The 23,188-nt window shown below is 41.7% G+C and overlaps 2 protein-coding genes across 4 annotated transcripts in view; one reads left to right on the forward strand and one right to left on the reverse strand.

The window, feature by feature from the left end:
• Window positions 1-1,931: 1,931 nt before the first annotated feature.
• Window positions 1,932-23,068, reverse strand: Extl2 (exostosin like glycosyltransferase 2). 3 transcript variants are annotated; one of them, XM_090334276.1, is made up of 7 exons: window positions 22,870-23,068; window positions 22,212-22,296; window positions 21,761-22,024; window positions 19,499-19,564; window positions 6,476-6,903; window positions 5,279-5,349; window positions 1,932-3,645 (listed from the first exon to the last, which is right to left on the reverse strand). In XM_090334276.1, exons 4-7 carry the CDS (start codon window positions 19,528-19,530, stop codon window positions 3,160-3,162), a joined length of 1,017 nt encoding a protein of 338 aa, XP_090190402.1. In that variant the 5' UTR covers window positions 19,531-19,564; window positions 21,761-22,024; window positions 22,212-22,296; window positions 22,870-23,068; the 3' UTR covers window positions 1,932-3,159. The 3 variants fall into 3 exon arrangements, with proteins under 3 accessions (XP_090190402.1, XP_090190404.1, XP_090190403.1); XM_090334278.1 differs by lacking the exons at window positions 22,212-22,296; window positions 22,870-23,068 and adding an exon at window positions 12,340-12,515 and having other exon boundaries at window positions 21,761-22,165; XM_090334277.1 differs by lacking the exons at window positions 22,212-22,296; window positions 22,870-23,068 and having other exon boundaries at window positions 21,784-22,164.
• Window positions 22,971-23,188, forward strand: part of Slc30a7 (solute carrier family 30 member 7) — a 63,180-nt gene continuing 62,962 nt past the window's right edge. The window contains exon 1 of the mRNA XM_090334279.1: window positions 22,971-23,137. Within this exon, the coding sequence (XP_090190405.1) occupies window positions 23,058-23,137 (80 nt within the window). The 5' untranslated portion in view covers window positions 22,971-23,057. The remainder of the gene's footprint in view (window positions 23,138-23,188) is intronic.

A 23,188-nucleotide genomic window follows, 5' to 3' on the forward strand; every position in this document is an offset into this window, starting at 1 on the left:
TTTAAATATGTGAAATTGGGAAGACTAATAGGGAACAGGTGCTCTGAGCAATGACATTCATACTGTTGCCATGGCAATGATTCTGGAGACAATTAAATAAAAGCTCTAAAGACACAAAACCATTAGATAGATCCAGGTGTTGAACTTTACTGAACTCATTTTTATTATTTTTATTTATTTATTTTTTGCCAGTCCTGGGCTTGAGCTCAGGGCCTGAGCACTGTCCTTGGACTTTGTCAAGGCTAGAGCTCTTCTGCTTGAGCCTCAGCACCACTTCCAGCTTTTTTCTATGTATGTGGTACTGAGGAATCAAACCCCAGTTTTTGTGCATGCTAGGCAAGCACTCTGCCACTAGGCCAAACTCTGAACCTCTGAACTCATTTTTAAAGAAATCCTTACAGATAGCCTCAGATATGTGCTTATGGCAAGGATGCCCTGATGCCTGTAATCCAGATGCCTAGCTATTCAGGAGGCTGAGATATAAGGATCACTATTTGTAGCTGGCCTCGCCACAGATCAACAAGACTCTTATTTAGTTTACTACCCCTACCCCCCCCCCCCCAAAAAAAAGAAACGCCAGAAGTGGAGCTGTAGTTCAAGTTGTAGTTCAGTGCCAGCCCTGAGTGCAAAGGCCAGACCAGAATGCAAATCCCCAACAGTAGTATTATGATAATTAATTATATAAATCATGATTTAGCCATACGATGAAATATCAAGTAAGTATGCTGTTGAAACATTCCTTAAACAATGTTTCCAAAATGCCACTGCTAATTGGGTTGGTGGACATTAACTTCTTGTCATTTTTTGAATATGCCAAAGTTGCTGGAATGAGTGTGCATTGCTTCCATGCTGGGAATAAAGGTTACCTGAGATGAAGTGAACAGAAACCCCACAGTTCCTTGTCTGTCGCAGTGATCCCCTCCTGTCCTACCCGGTGCATGCAGGTCCTTTCTGTGCCATTAACTTTGCCCTCGTGTTAGGCATCCAATCACTTCTAAGCTTCATTTCTAGAACCTGTAACATGGAAGTGTGGTGGTATTTTTATGCAAGGTTTTTCCTTTCTTCCTCACACCCAAGCCCCACCTCACAATGCCTATTTTATTCTTCACTTTGCATTGTGATTTTGAGACCATAAAACATTTTGGGGGAAAAAATGAGAAAGGGTCACAGAGGAGCAGACTGGAGTTGTATATCATAGTTAAGTAAATATGGAGGCAAGAATTTGTGCTGGAATATTCTCACATTGACTGCTCTTCTACATTGCTGCTTGTACATACAGATCTTATCTCACTAACATGGGGGGAATGAGAGGTACTTAGGAAGGCTGGGCAGTGTGGTTCCTGTCTGCAATCACAGCTACTAGAGAGGCAGAGATTAGGATGTACAAGTTTGAGACCAAACCAGGCCAAACAAAACTGTGACACTCATCTCAACGTATAATTGGGTGCTCTGGTGTATGTCTGTAATCCTTGATATGCAGGAGGCAGTGTTTAGAGGGGTTATAGTCCAAGGCTAGCCCTCAACAAGAGGTGAGGGGCTATGTGAACATAGCCAAAAGTAAAAAGAGGGTTGGAGATATGGCTTAAGTGGTAGAGTACCTACCTAGGAAGAGCAAGGCCCTGAATTCAAACTCTTTATCGACAAAGGAAAAAAATGTGTTGAGGGAAAGGCAATGCTCCCCAATACCTGAAAATATATAAAAAATGAGCCTTATGCTTAAGTTTGAAAACAGATGAGAAAGGAAATTGAGAAATATTTTCCCATGGAGAATGTGGGTAGTATTTTTACTCCTTTCTCACCCATGATATTAAAGTATGTAGAAAGTTGTAAGAAGCACACACACACACACACACACACACACACACACACACACACACACACACAAACTTTCTACAAAACATGAGTCTGCTGAATTAACACTGAACACTGGATGGTTAAAGTTTATTTATTCATCCAATAGTAGAATACCAAGAGGCAAGAGGAAGTATGTACTACCAAGTTTGGAGAAAGCAGATAATTGACATTATGGAGGTTCAAAGTTCTTTATTTCCTATCTAATGATATCCAGGCATGGACTCACTCCATTGTAAAGAAACACAGATCAGATCAATTGCACAAGTGTCTCATTATGAGAATGTTGACTGTGATTTCCACATTCTCACAGTTCTGTTTTGAGAATGTGCAGACATTAATGTGAAGACACAGAGGAAGAGGAGGAGGAGGGAGAGAAGAAAAGATGGAGAAGGAGGAGAGGGATGAGAGAAGGGGAAGTGGGAGGAGGAAGAGGAAGTGATGGAAGCCTAATCAAGTGTCCCTTAGCAGCAGTTGTAATCTAGAACAGATTGGTGTGTGTGTGTGGGGGGGGAATCCACAAGTTCATGTAACAAGGAGTGGCTGCCTCTGACTCCCATTTGCTGGGATCAGTGCTTCGGGTGTAACTGAATTTTCATCAGGATGCATAGTGTTTTGGGTCTTGTTTGAAAAACAGAGGGGAGAAATGTTCTGAATTTGTGTGTGATACACGCACACCTGCTCAGTATCCATGAGATAATCTATGCCTTAATAATAAAAATAATTTTATACTAAGGGTTTTAACTTCAGCAAGCGTTTACTTAACATTCTTTAGGGAGTTATTTTATGCATGTTTATAAAACATAGAGTTTAGGTAAAACTTAAGAAACTGACGGGTATTAGTAAGGTCAGACTCAGTGACAAAATGCAGTAACCATTTTCTCTTAGCTGCCCACTGATGCATATAAGAAACTCTGCATTTTGGAGTGATTCATGCAATCAGTGCTGACACAACTTAAGCAAACAACTAGACATTATTGAGCTAGGTCACTTATCCTCTCAATCCCGGCAGGCTAATTAGCAAACTGAAAAGCACTGATGGCTAAATCAAAACAACAGTCAGAAGGGCCACGGTGAGGGGGTGGGGTGGGGGAGCCATGGAGAGGGACATTTCCTTTTTACATGTGATTAAAACTGTCTTTAATGGCTTTTCCCTATACTGTAGGCTTTTGCTTAAAGAGGGCTTTCAAGGCTTCTCATGAAAACAATCAACTGGCTGGATGCTGGTGACTCCCGGCTTTAAATCCTAGCTACTCAGGAGGCTGAGATCTAAAGATAGTGGTGCAAAGAGTTTCCTCTGCTTTCCTTTCACATTTTACTTTTGTGATTGGCATATGGAAAACCAAACTGAGATATCATAATGTTAGAGTATTTGAGGGGCATGCCATCATAGATATTAACAAGCTTATTTAAGCAGTAAGACCTCTGCAGAAAGTGCTCGGCTCGGTGCCACATTCCCGAATAGCCATTGGTTTCCTTTTCCAGACTAACCATGTTGACAGGTTTTACAAATACCCCTGAAGTCTTCCCAGTGTGCTTGGTGATGATGAAATTCATGGCAATATCATCACAATTTTGAGTTTCATCTATCAAAGCGTGGAGGGCTGCAGGCTGCCTCTGGAAGAGTTCCAGGTACTTGCTATTGAAGAATGAGGCTCCAATCAGTACCATAGAGTACTGATCCCCATTTACCAACCCTGGGGCTTGAAGTTCAAATCCGCCATAATTATAGATTCCCGAGGAAGTGGAGACATGCTTTCGAGGCACAAATCCTACAATTTGGTCAGGGAATTGCTGCAAAGAGAGGAAAACAATTAGTAAGTGCAGCATTTCTTTAGAGACACAGTGAGGCTGGGTGCCAGTAGCTCATGCCTATAATCTTAGCTACTTAAGTGGCTGAATTCTAGGGATTAAGGGTCAAAGGCAGCCTAAGCAGACAAATCCTGAGACTCTTATCTTCAATTAAGCACCAAAAAACTGGAAGTGGAGCTGTGGCTCAAGTGCAAAGAGTTCCTTGAGGGCAAAAGCTAAGAAACAGTGCCCAGGTCCTGAGTTCAAATCCCAGGATGTACATACGTACATACAAACACACATACATACATACATACATACATACATACATACATACATGCATACCACATAGATACATACATAAAGAGATTATCCATTTATTACAAAGCGAATAAAACTGACTTGGTAATTTTTCCCTTTTCCCTATTTCTGTATCTTAGTTTCATCTAACCCCAGGCTGATTCATAAGTTTAATGTACTTGAAGGTCACTGTTAATTTTTTCTAATGTTTTATATTGGTGAGATGAGGGGCCTTCTGCTCGTAAGTCCTCCTGGCTATAGGAAAGTGGAGGTTGGGAAAGTTTTTGCCAGTATAGGCAAAAACATGAGATCTTGCCTGAAAAATAAAGCAAAGAGGACTAGGGTGTAACTCAGATGGTAGAGACCCTGCACTGAAGGCACACCTCCTGAGCTCAAAACCCAGTACCACAGGAAGAACAGAAATAGCATTTGAATCTCTTTTTGACTTGAATATTTCCATTTTACAAATATGAGCTACTATAAAACATACATCCCATATATATCTTATATATCTCATATATGCCTTATATATACATATATAAATCTTATATATCTCTAATATTATGTGTGTGTGTGTGTGTGTGTGTGTGTGTGTGTGTGTGTGTGTGTGCTAGGTAGCCATTCAAGTAGGAAACTCATCAAGAACTTTGAAGACCATAAAGCAGTAAAACAGTATGATTAGGTTGAGACAAGAAAAAAAAATCAGTCAGAGCAGAAGAAAAAACACTCATGACAAAGGGGCAAAGGCTTGATGAAAGTTAAAAGTTGAGTTCATTCTTGTAATTAGTTCAAATTCCATTTCCTAAATTTCAGCCTAGGGACGTTCAGCATGGATAGGGAGCAGGGAGCCAGGAGAGCCACGAGAGCCACGATGCTGAGAATGCACCTGCGGTAAATGCAGCAGGGTAAGTCAATGAGTGCATTGGGGGTAGAGAGGCAACTGGAGGAGAGGAGGAAGGTTAGAGGATGGGCTAAGTTCAAAGCTAAGTTCAAGGCCCAGGACACACAGACACACAGACACACAGACACACAGACACATACCCCGAAGTATTTTCTCGTTTGAGACACGTCTATGGTCTGTAGAAATTATCTCTGTGTTCTCATCATTGCTGTGTCAAGTGATTTCTTAGTTGTTTTCTAGGAGATAATTCCTGTTCTTCCCCATTCCTCCCAACATTAAGCCAACTTTCAGGATGGCTTAATTAGGCTTAGGAAAACCTGATCCACTTACGTCTATGTTTTAAAAAGATAAATACTGCTGCTGATGTTTTGTGTAACTCCCACATTCAACTACAGCATCTTGATTTAAGCACTGGATAAGTTTTAGCAACATTACCTGCCAAACTGAGAAAGCAAAAACAAGATCCTGGGCACTAATGAGTGTATCGTCATCCACCATTAACACAGCTGAAAGGAAAGGAAAACAAATTTACATTGAACTCTTTGGAATTGAAAACAAAAGCAATATAGATACAATTATATCTATATAGCCCACTTAAATGAAGTATTTTCTGATCCAGTTAGTAAATTATAACTGTCTTCTGATAGATTTATCTAGTAGAAAAAAGTCTTTCTGAACTATAATTGATTTCACAATAGCTCAAGAGGGAAATAAGCAGGTAATTAGCATCCATCATTCTAGAAACTAATGGATCTTAAAGCAAATAAAATTTCTTATAAGCAAATTACAGTTTCATGAAAGGGTTACAAATGGGAGGAAGAGAGTGACAAAAATGTATGAAGCATAAGCTAACCAGCATCGTACTACTTTTGTTATAATTAGTCATGTATATTATATCATTTGTCATACCTTTTTTTCTTATAAAATTTATAACAGTGGTGCCTCACTGTTACTTCTACAAGATAAGTGATTTCCTCACTGGAAGTGCTACTTGAAATCTTGGAAACTTCCTTCAGCTTTCTAAAGTGTTCTTGAGTTTGTGTGTGTTTGTGTATGTATGTATGATATGCCAGTCCTCAGGCTTGAACTCAGGGTCTGGGTGCAGTCCTTAAACTTTTTTCTTCAAAACTAGCACTCTATGATTTGAGCTACAACTCTGCTTCTAGCCTGTTGGTGGTTAATTGGAGATAAGAGTCTTAGAAAACAGGCAAGGGTGGCTCACACCTATAATCCTTGCTACTCAGGAGGCTGAGATCTGAGGATCGTGGTTCGAAACCAGTCAAGGCAACAAAGTCTGTGAGACTGTGATCTCTAATAAACTACACGGAAAAAAGCCAGAACTGGTGCTGTGTCTCAAGTGGTGGAGTGCTATCCTTGAGAAAAGAAGCTCAGGGACAGCATCCAAGCCCTGAGTTCAAGCCCCAGGACCAGGGGGAGGGTAGAGGAGGAAAGAGTCTCAGGGACTTTTCCTGCCCAGGCTGGGATTGAATTTCCAACCTCAGATCTTAGCCTCCTGTAGCTAGGATTATAGGGATGAGCCACTAGTACCCAGAGAAACTACTGTTTTGCAATAACCCCAAATCCACATTCTCACATCAACCCTTCTAGACTTACATGTCAGCCCTAGCTCACCTTTGGTTTCCAGTTCTGGGAAGACCTGTAGCCGATTTCTCATTCTGTTTGTTGTTTGTGGTTTAAAGATCACAGGGATAGGGTGTGGTCCAAGAGAGTTCCACAACTCATCTGGCCCCTTCTCTCCCACATTGTTCCACACCACAATCACTTTGTGTAGCTGGGGGACGGCCTGATAATGATTTAGAAGTCTTAACAAGAGATCGGTTCTGTTGTACGTTTGCATGATGAGTGTAAAGGAATCCAGCGGGGGCTTGCCCTGGGGTTTCATCTCCCTTCGCAGGGTAAGGATCTTGTCTTCTTTGATACTGGGAAGTAGGTTGGTCAGAGCTCCGGCCACTAGCAGTAACACAAGGATGATCACCAGAGACAATCGCAGCACCGGGATTCCCATGACTCTCCCAGGAAGTTTGCAGATGGAGCAACACCTGGGGCAGAAATGGGAATGCAATACAGATTGTGAGTGTTTCTCAGGGCAGTCAGTGTTTTTATGCTTTTTCAAGAGTGTTCAGTCTTAAATTTAGTTCATTCAAATCTACCCGTGTGTGTGTGTGTGTGTATCTCTCTGTCTGTCTTTTTCTCTGTGTCAGTACTGGGGTTGAATACACAGTGTCATGCTCTCCTTTGGTTTTTCCACTCAAGGCTGGGGCTCTACCATTTGAGCCACAACTCCATCCTAGCTTTTTGTTGGTTAATTGGAGATGAGTCTCCTGGGTTATTTTTTCAGGTTGTCTTTGAACCATGATCCTCAGATCTCAACCTCCTCAGTAGCTAGGATGACAGATGTGGGCCAACTTTTCACTTGCTTTGACATAGTGATTTAGCAAAATGTAGTCTTAACATTTCCTTCTTTTGAGGCCTATTTGTTTTGTAGTGATATACCAAATAAGAACTAAATTTCCCCCCTTGTTTTAGTGCTAACAATCTGGCCAAAGATTATCTCCACTTTTTTATTATTATCAATTAGTTGTACAGGTAGGTTTCATTTAAACATGTCTATAAATATATAGAATGTATTTTGATCAGACTCACCTCCATATCTCCTTCATCACTGTTCCTCCCCAGAGATTTTTTTTAAATGGGATCATAGTTTTTTCAGATAGAGTGCGAGCCTGAGGCCTTAACATTATCCCTTTAAGACTATGAGAATGGAGAACTCCCAGAACAAGGGCATACACTCCATGATATAATACTGTACTGAGTAACATCCAAGATAAGAAAGAGCTTATTTTATTTTATTTTGTTTTGTTTTCTGGGTCAGTATCTTACTTTGTAGTTCAGATTAGTCTCAATCTTACTTCCTTAGCCAGCACTTACATAGCCCAAGCTGGCCTTGAATTCATGATCCTCGGTCTGCTTCCTGACTGCTGAGATTATAGGCATGCTTCACCATATCTGGCCTTAAAAGGAGTTTATTGAGAAGAACATGTCCAGCAATGCTCCTCAACAATTCAGATTTGAAAACCAATGTTACCTACACAGCCAGCTCTTTAAGGGGCTTCCAAGTTTATTCTGTTTTAGACGTTTTCTATAGTTTGTTCTATCAAGAAAAGTAGCTTTGTGTTTGCTTTTTTATCATGGCCTCAATCCTAAGATATGAATAAATTGAATTATGTATTAAGTAACCTCAGCTCTACTGTGATTGTTTTTCAAGGACAGCAATTTAAGGCATCAGAGTAGAACACTTTCATTTCATGTATTCTCTTAATAAAACCACACATGCCGCTAATATATCCAACTAAATGTAAGCTACATGAATTCATAATCGAGGTTCAAAGACCTTGAAAGTCGTAAATCAGAAACAAGTTCCTTAAAACAGTTTCAGTTCTGCATAAAGATGGTCAGTTGGAAACCCTCAATGAGTAAAAAGCATTTTTCCAACTGCTTTAAATAGTGCATGCCAGAATCACGGTCTTAGTCTTTATTTTCTGCAGCCACATGGGGTATTATACAACATATATAAATTTTTTTCTAGTCTCTAAATAGTAATAACTCACTACTTGAAAATTTGGTGCAGAAAAAAAACAATGGAGCTTGTTATATCTTACTACAAATATACAGTGTCAAAGACACTCAAATAGCTCCTTTATTTTTATCTTACTTTTATCCTTACTTTTAAGGAGTTTATTGCCTGTGGCCAACATGGAAATTTTCTCTTTCAAATACTTCTTAATCCCTTACTTTACCTGTATCAGAAAGGTTTCTGGAGGTATAAGTTATTTCTGACTTTAGAATTAGATTATCAATATTTAATTTCATATTTATTATTATAATCCAAGAAGATTATACAAACATTTTTAGTTTGCATAGGAAAGCGAGCAATCCAGGAACTGATAACCACTGAGGAAGTAGTATAGGCTCAAGGGATGAGTGTTAGTCTTGAGCAAAAAGCAGCTCAGGGACAATACCCAAGCTTGGACTTCAAGCCCCCAGAACTTGTACCAAAAAAAGGTAAAGAATACCTAGTCCATGAAGCAATAGTTATGTATTCTCTCACATATGTTTTTAAATGGACCAGGCTACTTGAATTAACAAAGATTTGTTATTCAGCCATAAACCATAGTAGCTATCAGGTTATCTAGGAGAAATACTGTGGAAGAAATGCTTTTCAAGGCTAGTTTGTTTAGATTGGGAAAATAATAATTATTCAGAGAGAATGAAGGGAGATTAGCTGTGCCTCTAGCTCATAAGGTAGAAAAGTAACAAGCAATTTGACAACATAAAAGGAGAAGCTGTCATTTCATCTTGTGCCACAGATGGCAGAAGAAAGATGCTATCCTGCCATTTCACGATGACATTGGCTTGTTACTGCACAGATTGTTTCTCTTCAGGCTCATCCTCCAGAATTTACACACATTTGCCCAAAAACATATGATCATAGAGTGCAGATGCTCAAAAGAAGAAAAAAAAAGTCTTTATCTGCCAAGAGATAACGTCATTTCAAGGTGCAATATAGAGATCAATGTGGATTTTCCTACAATGAATCTGCACGATGAAAACTTGGAAGCCATAGTTGTACAAAGGATAAGCAGTTTCTGGATAGGTTTGTTAATTTATTTAGTGCTACTACTGGGGATTAAACTCAGGGCTTAGGTTCTTTTGTCTCTTAGCCTTTTCATGCAAGGCTAGTGCTGTGCCATATGAGCCTCCTGACTGAAATCTACTGTCTTAAATCTCAGGGATGGTGGAGCCTGCCTGCCCAGCTCCAGACATTCCAAGGCTGGGGAGAAGCCCAGACCCCCAGGATTCTGAAGTAGCACTCCACACATTCCTCTGAGATGAGATTAGGAGGCTGTGCTGTTATGCAGGGATCAATACAACAGGCTTCACCTCGCTTTCTCGAAGAAGAGATCTCCCTGCCTGCCCCCCCCCCCCAAAGAACGGCGTTCCCACTACTGGGTAATCTGGGGATGAAGACAGACAATGCCTTGAGTGATGCACTGTTCCCTGAGGTACTCACTGGTCTTACAGCCAGGAACAAAAAGGCAAGAAATAGGAGTGTCCTTGTGTGTTTCCAACAGTCTGATATCTGTTGAGAAGAATCGCTTATGAACTTGATCTCTAACCAATAGCTACCATGCACATCATCCACTACCGTGGCCCGACTGTGTCTTAGGTCTCCACTTTTCCCCTCACATCTTTCCAAAAATAATCTGCATTGAAAAAAAAATCGGCTGGGGGGTGGGGGGGTAGGTGCACACATTCCTGCTCCTATGAAGGTTCCTGGTGAATGTACCAATTTGCCTTGGAAGGAAAGCATCATTTGTTAGACAATATTACACTTGTGAATTTCCCCAAGGAGACTTAGGTAGTAACAATAATCAGAAACTCGATTACTTAAGCAGGCAAGTAGTGTGCAAAATTTAAACAGACAAAAGTCTTTACCTAGTTAACAAGTGAAAATTTAGCTAGGGATCTGACAGTGACAATAACTGTAGACTTCAGGATGACTGGCAGAGAAAGAAATCGAAGCAACCCACCACTGCCCATACTGAGTCTTTTCCTTTAAAAAGTTAAGCAACGTAACTCAAATTTACTCCACTGTTCACTAAAGAGTGCCAGAAATAAAACATCAAAGGCCAGTTTTTTTCACGGGGTTTTTCAGAATTCCATAGCAGTACAACTGTGTTTTGTATTAGATAGTATTTTGAGAATTGTGGGCTTTTCATTTTTTTGTACTGCAGACTGAATTCAGGGCTTTGTGTTTGCTGGCCTGGCACTCTGTGACTTGAGTCACATCTCTAGCTCTTTGGGTCTTTTCTAGATTGGGTCTTGCTTTATGCTCGGGCTGACCTGGGTTGCAATCCTCCTACTTGTGTTTCATCATGTTGATGGGAATGACAAGTGTGAATAACTGTGCTACTGCAGCCGTGGGGTTTCCCTTCTAGCTGGGGCAACAGTTATGAACCAACACACCCAGTCACTGGTTGAGACCAGGTGTCACCAAGTTCTGCTAGAACTGTCTTTAATCAGTGATTTCTCAGTCTCTAACTCCTCTGTAGCTAGAATGACAAGCTTAAGCCAATGCTCATGGGTGGGGAATAGTTGGTGACGTAAAATTTTTACCTATATTTAGGAAATTCATTCTTATCATTGTAATCTTAGGAAGATCACACAGCTTCTCCAATCTACAAATTCTACGCTGTCCTTACATGCTTCCTTTTACTTTTTTTCCCCTCAAACATATATATATATATATTTACAAGGTTCTTCTTCTCTCCTGTTACTTTCCTCACAAATCTAAACATATCAAAGTAAAGTAGCGTTAATCATATAGCCAGTAAGGTAGGAACAAGAACAAACTTAAAATAATAAGAGGGACAATGTAGTGTGACAGATTAATCTTGGGATATTACTGTATTCATTTCTAATAACTATATGTTGGATTATTTTTAAGGAGGGTCGACTATGCAATGGACTATTGGAGTAAAAATATATCTATCTTTTCTACTGCCAGTATAACTGAGTGAGTGTGTGTATGTGTGTGTGTGAGAGAGAGACTACTAACAAAAACACATTTTTATTTTGTTCCAGCTTTGGGGCTTGGACTCAGGGCCTCAAACGTCTTCACTCACAACTAGTACTCTACCACTTCAGTCATAGCTCTGCTTCTTAGTCTTTTGTTGGTTAATCTGGAGATAAGAATCTCATGAACTTTTCTGTCTAGGCTGGCTTTAAATCACTATTTTTAGCTCTCAGCTTTCTGAGTAGCCAGGATTACAGTTGTGAGTCACCAGTGTGTAGCTCATTGACCATTATTTAAAATTGAGTCGTTAGAAGTCCTCGTTCTACTTTTAACTACTTTATTTAAAGTTAGAGCTCTGAAATGGAATCTCTAAAGCATACTGAAGAATAGCTCTACAAGAATGGATAGATGGTATGACAAGAGGTCATGTCTCAGTGCAAGCCGTGAGAAAAGCATTTCTGTATGGATCACATGCCGTGCCAAGCCTACTGCGGGCAGCTAGGCAGAGGGAGCCATTTCTGTATGGTTAAATCAGGTCAGAATGAACCAGGCAGCCTTCAAAACATGGATTCCAATGATTAAGTACCTTGGCCTCTCTCTTTCCCATCCTTATCCTACCCCGTGCCACAAGCAAAAGCTGCAGATCCCCCATGTCATTGTCAATGTTTCTTCTTCCCTTTTCTACTCGAGGCTTCATATTCTTTCTATCAATGGATCAGAGTTTATTTTCAGTGATCTAAGTGGAACAAAATACGTACTGAATATAAAAGGGTTGTAAAGTAAAATTTGCCTCCTTCAATCCAGTCACTTGTCACTGAGGCAGACAGTGAGGTCCTCTCTACTTTCCAAGTATACAAGTGTGAAAGATGAGAGATGAACATTCTTTTTAATCTTGTACCTTTCTCTTGGAATTGTCTATTAATTGGAACTGATGATGATGATGATGATGATGATGATGATGATGCTGGGACTAACCCAACACACATATACTAGGGTACAAGTAAGGTGACTTTGTTCTTAGACGTGCTGAAGACTTGCTAGGATTGTAGAAGTCAATATATCTTAAGAAGAAAGCTAGAAATAGAAAAGCAATTTTAGCTTAGAACAGTGCAATGCACAATTTGTTCCAGAAATGGGCCAACAAAGAAACTAAGTACATCTGCATATGTTATTTGTACCACTCATAATAGTGGATCTTTTCATTTAAGCCACTATCAGTTTTCGTTGTAGGATAACGGAGGGGGAGGGCAGTGGGTCAGGATCATGGTATAACAGATCCTTGAACTGTTCTCCAGAACATTTCCCTTTTCATCAATACTGGTGTTCCAAAATTACTTCTGTAAGAGAAATGAGATTTCATACATTTGAATTGGAGCTGGTTAAGTATTTTTGGATACCAAAACTAAGCTAAGCTAGAAACCACCCCAATGCACATGAGTTTTCTCATTTATTTCAGGGAACCAATACTGATAGGTGCTTGGCATGTGTCCTGTGCTGTTAGGTATAGTGGGCAGCAGACACAGCTTCTGTCCTCACTCCACTTAACAAGAGTAATGACAGTGCTTCAGAGCTTCCCTCTCTCCTTTTGTAATTCTTCAAATCAGCAATGATTCAAACAATTTTAAAGGGTAGATTACCAGTGGCTCATGCTTATAATCCTAGCTCCTCAGCAGAATGAGATCTAAGGACCACAGTTTGAAGCCAGCCCAGGCAAGAAAGCAATGAAACTCTTACAACAAATTAACTATCAAAAAAGCCAAAATCTGCTCTGTGCTGGTAGCTTACATTTGTAATTCTAACTACTTAGGAGGTTGCCATCTGAGAATCACAGTTCAAAGCCAACCTAGGCATGAAAATCAGAAGTAGAGCTATGGTTCAAAGTGGTAGAGTACTAGCCTTGAGCAAAAAGAGCTCAGGGATAGTGCCCAGGCCCTGAGTTCAAGCCCCATAAATAGAGGGGGAAAAGGGCCAGATGTAGAAGTATGGCTCAAGTGGTAGAGCATTAGCCTTGAGCAAAAAAGGTCAGGTACAGTGTGCAGGCCAGGAGTTCTTGACCCATGATTTACAAAGCCACACATGCATGCATGCATGCATGCACACACGTACACACGTACACACACACACACACACACACATACACACACACCAATTTAAAAGAAGGAAAACAACAATTTCACTCTGCTTTGTAAATGAGATAGTTGAGTCAGACTAGTAAAAGAACTTTGTGAGTCAGAATCAAATACTTGATTCTCATAGTTTGGCCCCTTTGAATTATCTTAATCTTCTTCCTGGTCTGGACTTTCCGCTAGATTCTAGTCTATAAGAAATTTCACATTTTTGGTGTTGAAGCTGGAGGCATACTCAGTGGCAGAGGGCAGGGGATTATACTCGGCATTTCAGTCCCTAGCACCAAGAAAAAAGATGGGCATAGGTACATTTGTTGACTTCATTCTACAATCTGGACTCTTATGTCAAGGGATCTACAAATCCTGGCTCAAGTAAGAACTTCGGTTTCCAAAGAAAAGAAAAGCATGTCTGAAGAAAATACTTTTCCGCAGATAAAAATACTGCACTTCATTCATGTTCACAGTAGCATCACTTACAACAGCCAAGATGCACAAGACCACAAGATGCTAAATGTCCACAGATGAGCCAGTCAGAAAACGTCCATGAGGGACTTCTCAGCTCTAAAAAGGAACAGAATTCTAACACATGCTCCAATATATACAATATCTTCAGAACATCGTGCTATGTGAAATAAGTCTAACTCACTCAAAAGACAAATATTTTATGATTTCATGTAATCCCCAGAAATAGAAAATGGATTTGCTATTGCTAGGGGCAAGAGGTAGGGGGAAATAGACTGCTGTTTAAGGGGTATTGATGGGAATCTGCTTTGTTCCCCATAACTCCATGCAGTTCCCAAGGTCCCCTGACCAGGGACCTTCCTGGTTCTCATGAAAACTTCATCCCTGACCTTGACTGTCAGCGTCAGAAGGACACCCTTACCATAAATCCCCAGCAGGACAGGTCGAAGGCATTCCAAAGAAGGATGTTATCTTCAAATGTATAAAAACATAACACCCTCCACATTCCCACCCTGCAGCAGACATTAAAGCCTGCTCTGATTTGCTGAGATCTCTGCCCTCTTTCTCTCCTTTTGTATGCTTGATCTTTCCTAACATTCATGGCTCAATTTCTTAACAGATGGTTCCCTGAGTGGGAACAGTGTTCTCCACAAGGTTCTTGTCCTTGTAGGAATGCTTTCTCTCCCCTCCCCCCCTCCTCTCTCTCTCTTTCTCTCTCTCCCTTTCTCTCTTTCTCTCCCCCCTCCCTCCCTCCCTCCCTCCTTCTCTCTCTCTCTCTCTCTCTCTCTCTCTCTCTCTCTCTCTCTCTCTCTCTCTCTTCTCTCTCTCTCTCTCTCTCTCTCTCTCTCTCTCTCTCTCTCTCTCTCTCTCTCTCTCTCTCTCTCTCTCTTCTCTCTCTCTCTCCTCTCTCTCCTCTTTCCTCTTCCTCCCCAGCAGCTTTCTGAGAGCCAGTCGCTCCCTCCTGCTTACTACAGTTGAAGGGCCACTGGAATGGGACTCAGAACTCTAAGATACTGCCACCTCACTGCCATGTAAGCGAAGCTAGGCCTTGTCTTAGGCCTATGTTGACTTGCCTAGTAAACTGTCATAAGACCACTGAACATCTTACCTCCACCCCTTCTCCCTTTCCTCTTTTTTTCCTTTCTGAAACAGTAGCTTTCAGAGAGCCCAGTGGTCCCTGAGCCTCCTAACAGGGAGGCAGAAACCCCTTCCTCATTCCCTACCCTCAGCTGTGAAAATGCAGCTTGTATAGGACTAGAAGTCTTCACCTCTGCTGGGTCACAGCTTCAGCTGCTTACCTAGGTCTTTACTGACCGGTTTGGCAAACTCTGTTGTTTGCCCACTGTTTCCTCTAATCTCTTTTGTCCTTTTCCCTCTATCTCTGTTGACCTCAAAACCAGAGATCACTTGTCATTTAACCACCTTTACCTGCCACCGGCCATTTCTCCTGCGAGCACCCCTGCTCTGGGCCTGTGAGTTAAGGATGCTGGTTCCCTCTTAAAGAGCCCTCCAGAGGGAAACTTCCAGTGCACAGGTCTCAGGGACCTTCTCTGGCTGACTGATTTCTGGGGATGCCCAGGCCCTCAAATGGAGGGCCAGTTGACCTTAACCTAGTTTTAGGGGATGCCCTAATACCAGTTCTTGGCCATCATTCCTTTTCCTCACTGCTCTCTCCATGGGGTCATAACATCCTACTCTGGCTAAGCTCTTAGGATTGAAGCAGGCTGGGTTTCCCCGAGGATAGCCATTCTTGGGCTTGAAATCAGCTCTAAAAGTCAAAGAAATTGATCTGCTTTTGTGTAGAAATTTGGCCTTATTATCAATTGGAAAATAGCAAAATCAAAAAACTTAACCACTTAGAAATTTGGCCTCAGTACTAATTGGATAATTGTAATCACTGGCCTGAATACAGCACTTTTAACCCCACAATATTGCAAGACATAAATAACTTTCTCCAACCAAATGGCAAATGGTCAGAGGTTCCTTAAGCCCAAGCCATTTTTTCCTTCCTTGCTCCTATAACTACATTGTTCTCTGTGGCCCAGATTCTCTCGTCTGAACCTGCCGATCCTTGCTGAGCAAACGCCCTCTGTAGACTTTTGCCCCAGTGTCTACCAGGCCTGTATGTCTGACACAGGATAGGGATGCATAAGGCTCCAAAGATAAAGCAACTTTCTTTTCTTGTCTTGTAAATGTAGTCGTTGACCTCCTGTTCCTCCTCCAACAGCATCTGCCAGCCACATTCCCAGTCCCACTCCCAACTAATTATGATAGAGAAAGCTAAATCTTTGAAAAAAAAAAAAAAGAATAGATCTTTTTCTAATCTTGGTAATCAATCATACTTACAACAGGAACCTAACTCCTTGACAGTTTGGATAGAGATACAAATCTACAAACTGTTCTGCCCAGTGTGCCTGGCTAGCTCTGGGGAGTGGTATTGCACACTTTTGCACAAAAGTAAATTGCCTTCACAAAATCTCCTGTATCTCTTTTGTGTCTAAGAGTCATTGTGCGGGGTGTAAGAGTTAAACGGGCTCTGCAGACCAAAGGGAAAAAATGGGTAGTTTTAAACTCAAAGTGTAAAAGTCATCACATTTGGTTTCAAACAAATGCATCTGAGAGTTATTATAATAAGCTGTGTTATTTAAGTTCAAATTACTAGAAGTAATTCAAACAAATTAAAAAAATATCAGGAAGAAGATACGGGAATGTAAAGAAAAGGAAGTTAGTGTAAGCAAAGTTTTATGAAAGGGAATTGAGGAAACAAAAAAGGTATCCTTCAGGTAAGTATTCGGAATGGAAAAATGGTCTTAAATGTCTGTTCCAAAATAGAAAAAGGGAAAAATGAACACTAACCACAGAACATCTGAGTAATAGTAAAAAGCTCTTCTCTGGGTACAAAGTGCTTATCTCAAAGGATAAATTCTTTCTCTCTAGGACTCTGCCTTTCTGCTTGTTTGTCTGTCTGTTTGCTTACTTACTCAATAAATTCTGCCACATTTACAAAGTAAACAGTAGCACAGTTGACTGTGATTTCAAAACTTATCTGAAGATTTTTTTTCCTAAGGTCAAGATTAACACACTGATGTAAAACCAATTCGTCACATCCATCTATGAAAGTAATTGTTTAAGTGTTTATGTCAAAGTCCATCAAATGATTACATTATAAATGTCGAGGTAAAATAAAAAGGCTGTCTAATATATCTATTTCCCAAATATTTAAGCTGCCTTAGATACAGAGCTCTGCTCCTGCATTCCTGCAGTCTTTGTTATAACAAGAAAACACTTAATGACACCTACAACGGTTTCAATCTTAATTAGTATCTTAAAATGCTATATGTAATTAAAAGTAACTAAATTGTTTAATCAGTTACTGTTTTAAAACTTGAATAATGACTACTGTTAAGCCCTGTTATTACAGATTTGATCCAACATTTACAGTCAGACCCTCAGGGGCATAAATAATTCTTATAAGTATTTATTCGTCAAATATAACTTTTATTCTTAGTAAGTTCAAGGTAAGCCCTATGTAAAAAACTTGATATCCTGGAAATAATTCAAGAAAGTTAGAAAGAGAGAGAAAGAGAGAGAGAGAAAGAAAGAGAGAAAGAAAGAAAATAAAAAGTAATCAATTCAGAGATCAAAAGCAAACAGTTCATAGGCATGCCTAGCTAATGCCCAAATTTGTCTACCTCTTGTAGTCAGGACAGTTTTGCCTTAGTACCTTTCTAGTCTCTCAGCTATGCTTGGCAGACATCTATAGCCCAGTTACAGGAAATGGTTAAGGCCTCCCACCAAGCTCTCATCCACTCCAATTCAGCCCTAGCTTCTGACTGCTAGAGTTGTACAAAGCCAAAGCCTATACAGTATCTGGGTATTATTATTATTATTATCATTATTATTATTATTATTATTGCCAGTCTTGGGCTTGAGCTCAGGGCCTGAGCACTGTCCTTGGACTTTCTCAAGGCTAGAGCTCTACCACCAGAGCCTCAGAACCATTTCTGGCTTTTTTTTTTTTCTATGTATGTGGTACCGAGGAATCAAACCCAGGTCGACCTGCATGCTAGGCAAGCACTCTACCGCTAGGCCAAACTCCCAGCCTCTGGGTATTATTTTTAACCAGTGTACCATGCTCTCCTCTACCCAGTCACCAGAAACCCTAGATGCTCCCTTCCTGCCCCTATTCCAATTATATAGAAATTCCTCTTTCCTTGTAATGGGCCAACACTGGGTTTGTACTCCAAATAGAACCGTTCTGGCTCATGACCAGAGTGTGTTCTTCAGTATCATTTATATCTACCAGTCCTGCCACCTTGTCAGCCTTTTGTCTGATCTCAAATCAACTGCAGAAACATATCCATAGATGATGGGACTTACTCCAATGGACATCCTGGTGGGATTCCCTCATGGTCCCCCTGCCTGGCCCCTCTATTAGAACTTTTTTTTTTTTTGCCAGTCCTGGGGCTTGAACCCAGGGCCCGAGCACTGTCCTTGGGCTTTCTTAAGGCTAGTGCTCTGCCACTTCATCCACAGCACCACTTCCAGCTTTTTCTATGTATGTGGTACCAAGGAATTGAACCTGGATCTTCATGCATGCTAGGCAAGCACTCTACCACTAGGTTTAACTCCCAGCCCCTATTAGGATTTTCAATAGTCATCCTCTTATTCCTCCCTCTTGGACTCTATTTCCTTCACCTTTTTCAAAAGTTTACCTTTTACAGGGTAACAACCCTCACTCAGGACACAATCTGGGAACAAGTCAAAGCCATGCTATTACTGCAGGCTTCGCTTACACGGTCCTATCTAGCTCAGACTCAGACTCTACAGACCTAGCACCAGTGACTCCTCCATGTCCTTATGTCAGCAGGAAGTATCCAGGAAAGACCACGATGTCACTCAACTTTTTAAACGCTGTCAAGTCTCAAATGCTGGAAATCTGCTTTGTTGTCATAACTCCATCTTGCTCATAGAGCTCACTGATCACCCTCCCCCCAGGAACCCCTCCTGGTTCTCAGGAAAACTTCATTTTTTTTTTTTGAACTGTGATCTTATCTGAAAGTGCAGGGCTGTTATCATCAGAAGGACACTCCTACAATAAATCCTTAACAAGACAGCAGAAAGTCATACCAAAGAAGAATGCCATCCTTGAATGTATAAAAAACCTAACACCTTTCCCTTTACTGCCTTTTCTCTGCAGTGGTAATTAAAGCCTGGTCTCTTGTCTTTTTTTCTGTCCTTTTGTCCACTTGGCCTTTCCTGACACTCATGATTCAGTTTCCTAACAGGTATAAAGTTTCAGTTTTGCAAGATGCAAAATGTTCTGGTAATAAGTTCAACAGCAATGTGAAGAATACTTTGACAGTGATGGACTATACATTTGAAAATGGTTAAGATGATAACATTTCTGTTATATCTATGTCGCCATATTTAAAAAATAAACTAACAAACTCAAAATTTGCTACTTACCTCATTCTGTTATTGATTTTTATTTTAAACATTCCTTATGTTTGGTTGGAACAAGCTGTGTTTGCACTATAAAGAGAAATCAAAGAATGTTCAGTGAAATTTTCGTTTCTGGTTAATCAGCAGGAAATTAACAAATGTATTAACTTATCTTCAAGTTATAATTTCCTATTATGCTTTCTCAAAATGACTTTTAGGCAATGAGGTAGCTAACGGCTTTTTGCTGGTTGGTGCTAACACTGCTATATTTTGCTTATATCTTTCTTTTGAGGATCTGGAAGCAAAATAAATTGACATCATTTCCACTATCCAATGCTTACACATTTGAAATCCATAGCATTCATGGCAGGGAGCAGAACCACTTCTGCCAACAATTTGCATTGGAATTCAATTTCTAAATTCCATGTATCCGTACTCTTATTTACTATCACATTTCATTTTTGTACCAGCAGTAGTTCACAGAGCATTCAACTGGAAAAAATTTAAAAAACAAAAACACCAAAGAGTCTAAAACAGGACTGTGGATAAATAAATGATGGGGCTGAATCCTTTCCAGTCTTGCTGACCATTGCTAGAAAGAAGCTGGCCTTTTTTCTTTTTTAAATCCATATATTGTATTTGCAGTTAACCCAATGCAATCAGTGATTGAATAATAAAGTTCACAACAGAATACATTTACTCGTTATTCTATCTACTTACTTTATACTCTGAGAAACCCACTTTATTTTGTAACCTATGAAAAAAACTGTAGAGTCTTACAAGGTATTTTATTTGATTCAGAATTTCAAGATAATGACTACAAAAATAGTGCTGAGGAATCAGTTTTGGCTTTCCAATGCCATGTTTTTCCATGGTAAAAGTTATTGCGGAGGCAAAGGAATGCATTACCATTTTCAGAAAGACTGTGCACAACTTAAACATCACAAGTACAGGGCTGATCTGTCTCTACCTTCCTTTCGTTACATTTTTCAGTTGAAGATTTTTTCAGGGAAAGACTTTCAGCTTGGTGTTATAGTCCAGTATCCAGCCTTGCATATGGCAAATATCCATCGAATGACTTCTGAATGAAAGAATCACTTAGACATGACAACAAATATATGCTAACATGTATGGAACAAGTTACTATTTCAAGATGCAAATGGGCGGCACAGTGGAAGAATTTTGCTTATAGATCTTTTTCTGATTTAAATTTGCTATAAATAAAAGTGCCTTCAGTTTTGAGTACTGGTGGTCCTGGCTCATGTCCATAAACCTAGCTACTTAGGAGGCTGAGATCTAAGGATTGAGGTTAGAAGCCAGCCTGGACAGAAAAGTCCATGAAAATCTTATCACCAAAAGAAAACTAGATGTGACACTGTGACTCAAGTGATATAGCATCAGACTTGAACAGAAAAAGCTAAGTGACAGTGCACAGGTACTGAATTCATTGTTGAACTTGATTGCCATGTGCTTTCCAAAATTTAAGAGCTGTGAGCAGCATTGCTACTTTTTTTTTCATAGGAAGATTTTTCATTGGAATAACTATTCTATATCATTGGGAACGTGAAAATTTGGAAGGCTCTGGAAATTGAACGGGGAAATCAAACTTTGTTTCTCCAATGTATTTTAAAACTATTTGATAAAGGATAATGCAGGTTTCTTCATAAACCAGCTAAGCAAATCCAACTTGTAGCTGTGCAAGGTAAAATACAACAGTTCTCTTCACAGGCAGAATATAAAATCAGGCTCATATTGCAGCTGACCTTGATGAGATTTTAAAAAAATGCTCGAAATCAATTGCTGAAATGTTGTTATTTATTTAGATTACTGCTAACATGGAGGAGGAAAAAAAATCCAACTGTAATGGAAATATTCTCATTAAACTACCTTGTTTGCATCGCCTTAAAGGTTTCCTCAGCAATGCAGTACAGTAAAATGCAAAGTCGATTGCAAAACGTGAAAGCTGTTTTATTAAAGGAAAAAAAAAAGTAAATGCTGCCAATTGAAAATATTTCTGTTCAAATTATAATACGACGAAAAGCAAAGTCCCTCCCCCCTGCAGAACTTACATTGCTGTTTTTTTACGCAGCAGTTTTAAAACATGAATATTAAAAAAAACCCAAACAAACAAACCAAATCCTGCAGAATAGCTTCAAAAATCAAACCCCAGAATTACTAAACAAAGTTCCCAAAAAACCGAAAGCAGAAAGGCATACACCCTCACCGGCCCCCTCCCCACCCCGCCCCCCCCAATGGGAAGGCGAAAGCTTGGGGGTGTCTGCTCACCGCGGCGGGGCCCGCGCACTCACTCGCGGGCAGCTCGGTTGGCATGGACCGGCGGAGGCGTCTGGCTGGCTCTTTTTCCTCCTCCTCTTTTCATTTATTCTTTTTTTTTTCTTCTTCCTCTAAACCAGGCAGCAGGCTTTTTTTCCCCCAGGACGGTTAGCCCGGGAGCGGTGCCTCCCGCAGAGTGCACCCCAGGAGCCGGAGCCGGGGTGTGGGGGGCGGTCCCTCGAGTGGCCACCTCCCCCTTCGATGACGCTCCACTTCCTGTTACACCGAAGGCATCCCTGAGAAGCTGGGTTTTGTAGTCTCCCCCTTCCCCATTTCTCCTAGGTAACAACTTTTAATCCCACACGTGACGGCCCACCTGACCACAGCCCAGATTCCCCCCTCTCCCCACGAAGGCTCTCGGAGGCGGGTGAACCGCGATCGGGGAGGGGCCGCAGGGGATCACCCGGTCCAGTCCCGCGCGGCCGACTTCGGTCCGCATCTGGTAGTGAGATGCTGGATGGTGGCGGTGGCTGCTGCCCGGGGATGACCTGGAAGTGAAAGGGACCCTCAGTAGGTAGGGGTGGCGAGGAAGCCATGCTTGCACAAAGCTCAAAGCTACAGCCTCGGCGGATCCCTTGGTGAAAGAGTTCTGATGACTCAATGTCTCCGTTTCGGTGGTGCTAGAGGGACCACACAGGCGGCGACCCCCAAGCCCGGCAGCACAGCCTCAAGCCATGCTATCTACTGCACCCCTCAGAGGGTTAATGGAGAAGGGGCAGCGCTGGGCTCCGGGGCATCTGGGAACAGTGGTGGTGGGTGGCTGGAGTGGGTGCCTGTAGGCCTTGGACCTCCCAGCGCCCCGAGCCAGGCGGGTTACAGCCCCCAGGTTTTCTCCAGGATTCCAAACCAGCTCAGCGATTCACATTCCCTTACAAGCCCCGCCCGCTCCCACGGAGGCCACGCCCATCCAGCGGAGGAGCGGCTCCTCGAGGCGGAGACCACGCCCACCACGGCGGAAAGACCGTCGGCAGCCGTGGAGGCCCCGCCCTCTAGCGCAGATGCCCCGCCCCACGTCCCCACCTCCCCCTTTCCCGTCCCAGGACGCGTTGCGCGGCCGAGACCGGAAGTCGGCGGGTTCCCGGGTGCGTGTCCGTGTGTGTCTGTGTCTCGCGGCGGCGCGCGGCCACGGCCCCGGCCGAGCTCTCGGGGTTCCCGTCCTGAGGGGCGTCGCCCGCTGTCACTGTCACCATCCCGCGGAGTCCCTGCGGAGGAAGGGGAGCAGGCCCGGCCCTGTCGCCGGGCGGAGAAGATGCTGCCCCTGTCCATCAAGGATGACGAGTACAAACCACCCAAATTCAATCTGTTCGGCAAGATCTCGGGCTGGTTTAGGTGCGGGGGGCCGTGCGTGCTGGGCGGGGGAGGCCGAAGGTAAAACCGGCC

Source organism: Megascapheus bottae, chromosome 6 (genome assembly GCF_031878675.1).
Source record: "Megascapheus bottae isolate mThoBot1 chromosome 6, mThoBot2.hap1, whole genome shotgun sequence".
NCBI classification, from domain to species: Eukaryota; Metazoa; Chordata; class Mammalia; order Rodentia; family Geomyidae; genus Megascapheus; species Megascapheus bottae.

What these genes read in the sequence shown, in the direction of transcription:
- Extl2 (XM_090334276.1), bottom strand. Translation starts at nt 19,530, where the DNA reads ATGTTTAAAATAAAAATCAATAACAGAATGAG. An exon ending in AAAATCAATAACAGAATGAG is followed by an intron (nt 6,904 to 19,498) that starts GTAAGTAGCAAA and finishes TTTCTGCCCCAG; the next exon opens with GTGTTGCTCCATCTGCAAAC. An exon ending in TTGCTTTCTCAGTTTGGCAG is followed by an intron (nt 3,646 to 5,278) that starts GTAATGTTGCTA and finishes CTCTCTTTGCAG; the next exon opens with CAATTCCCTGACCAAATTGT.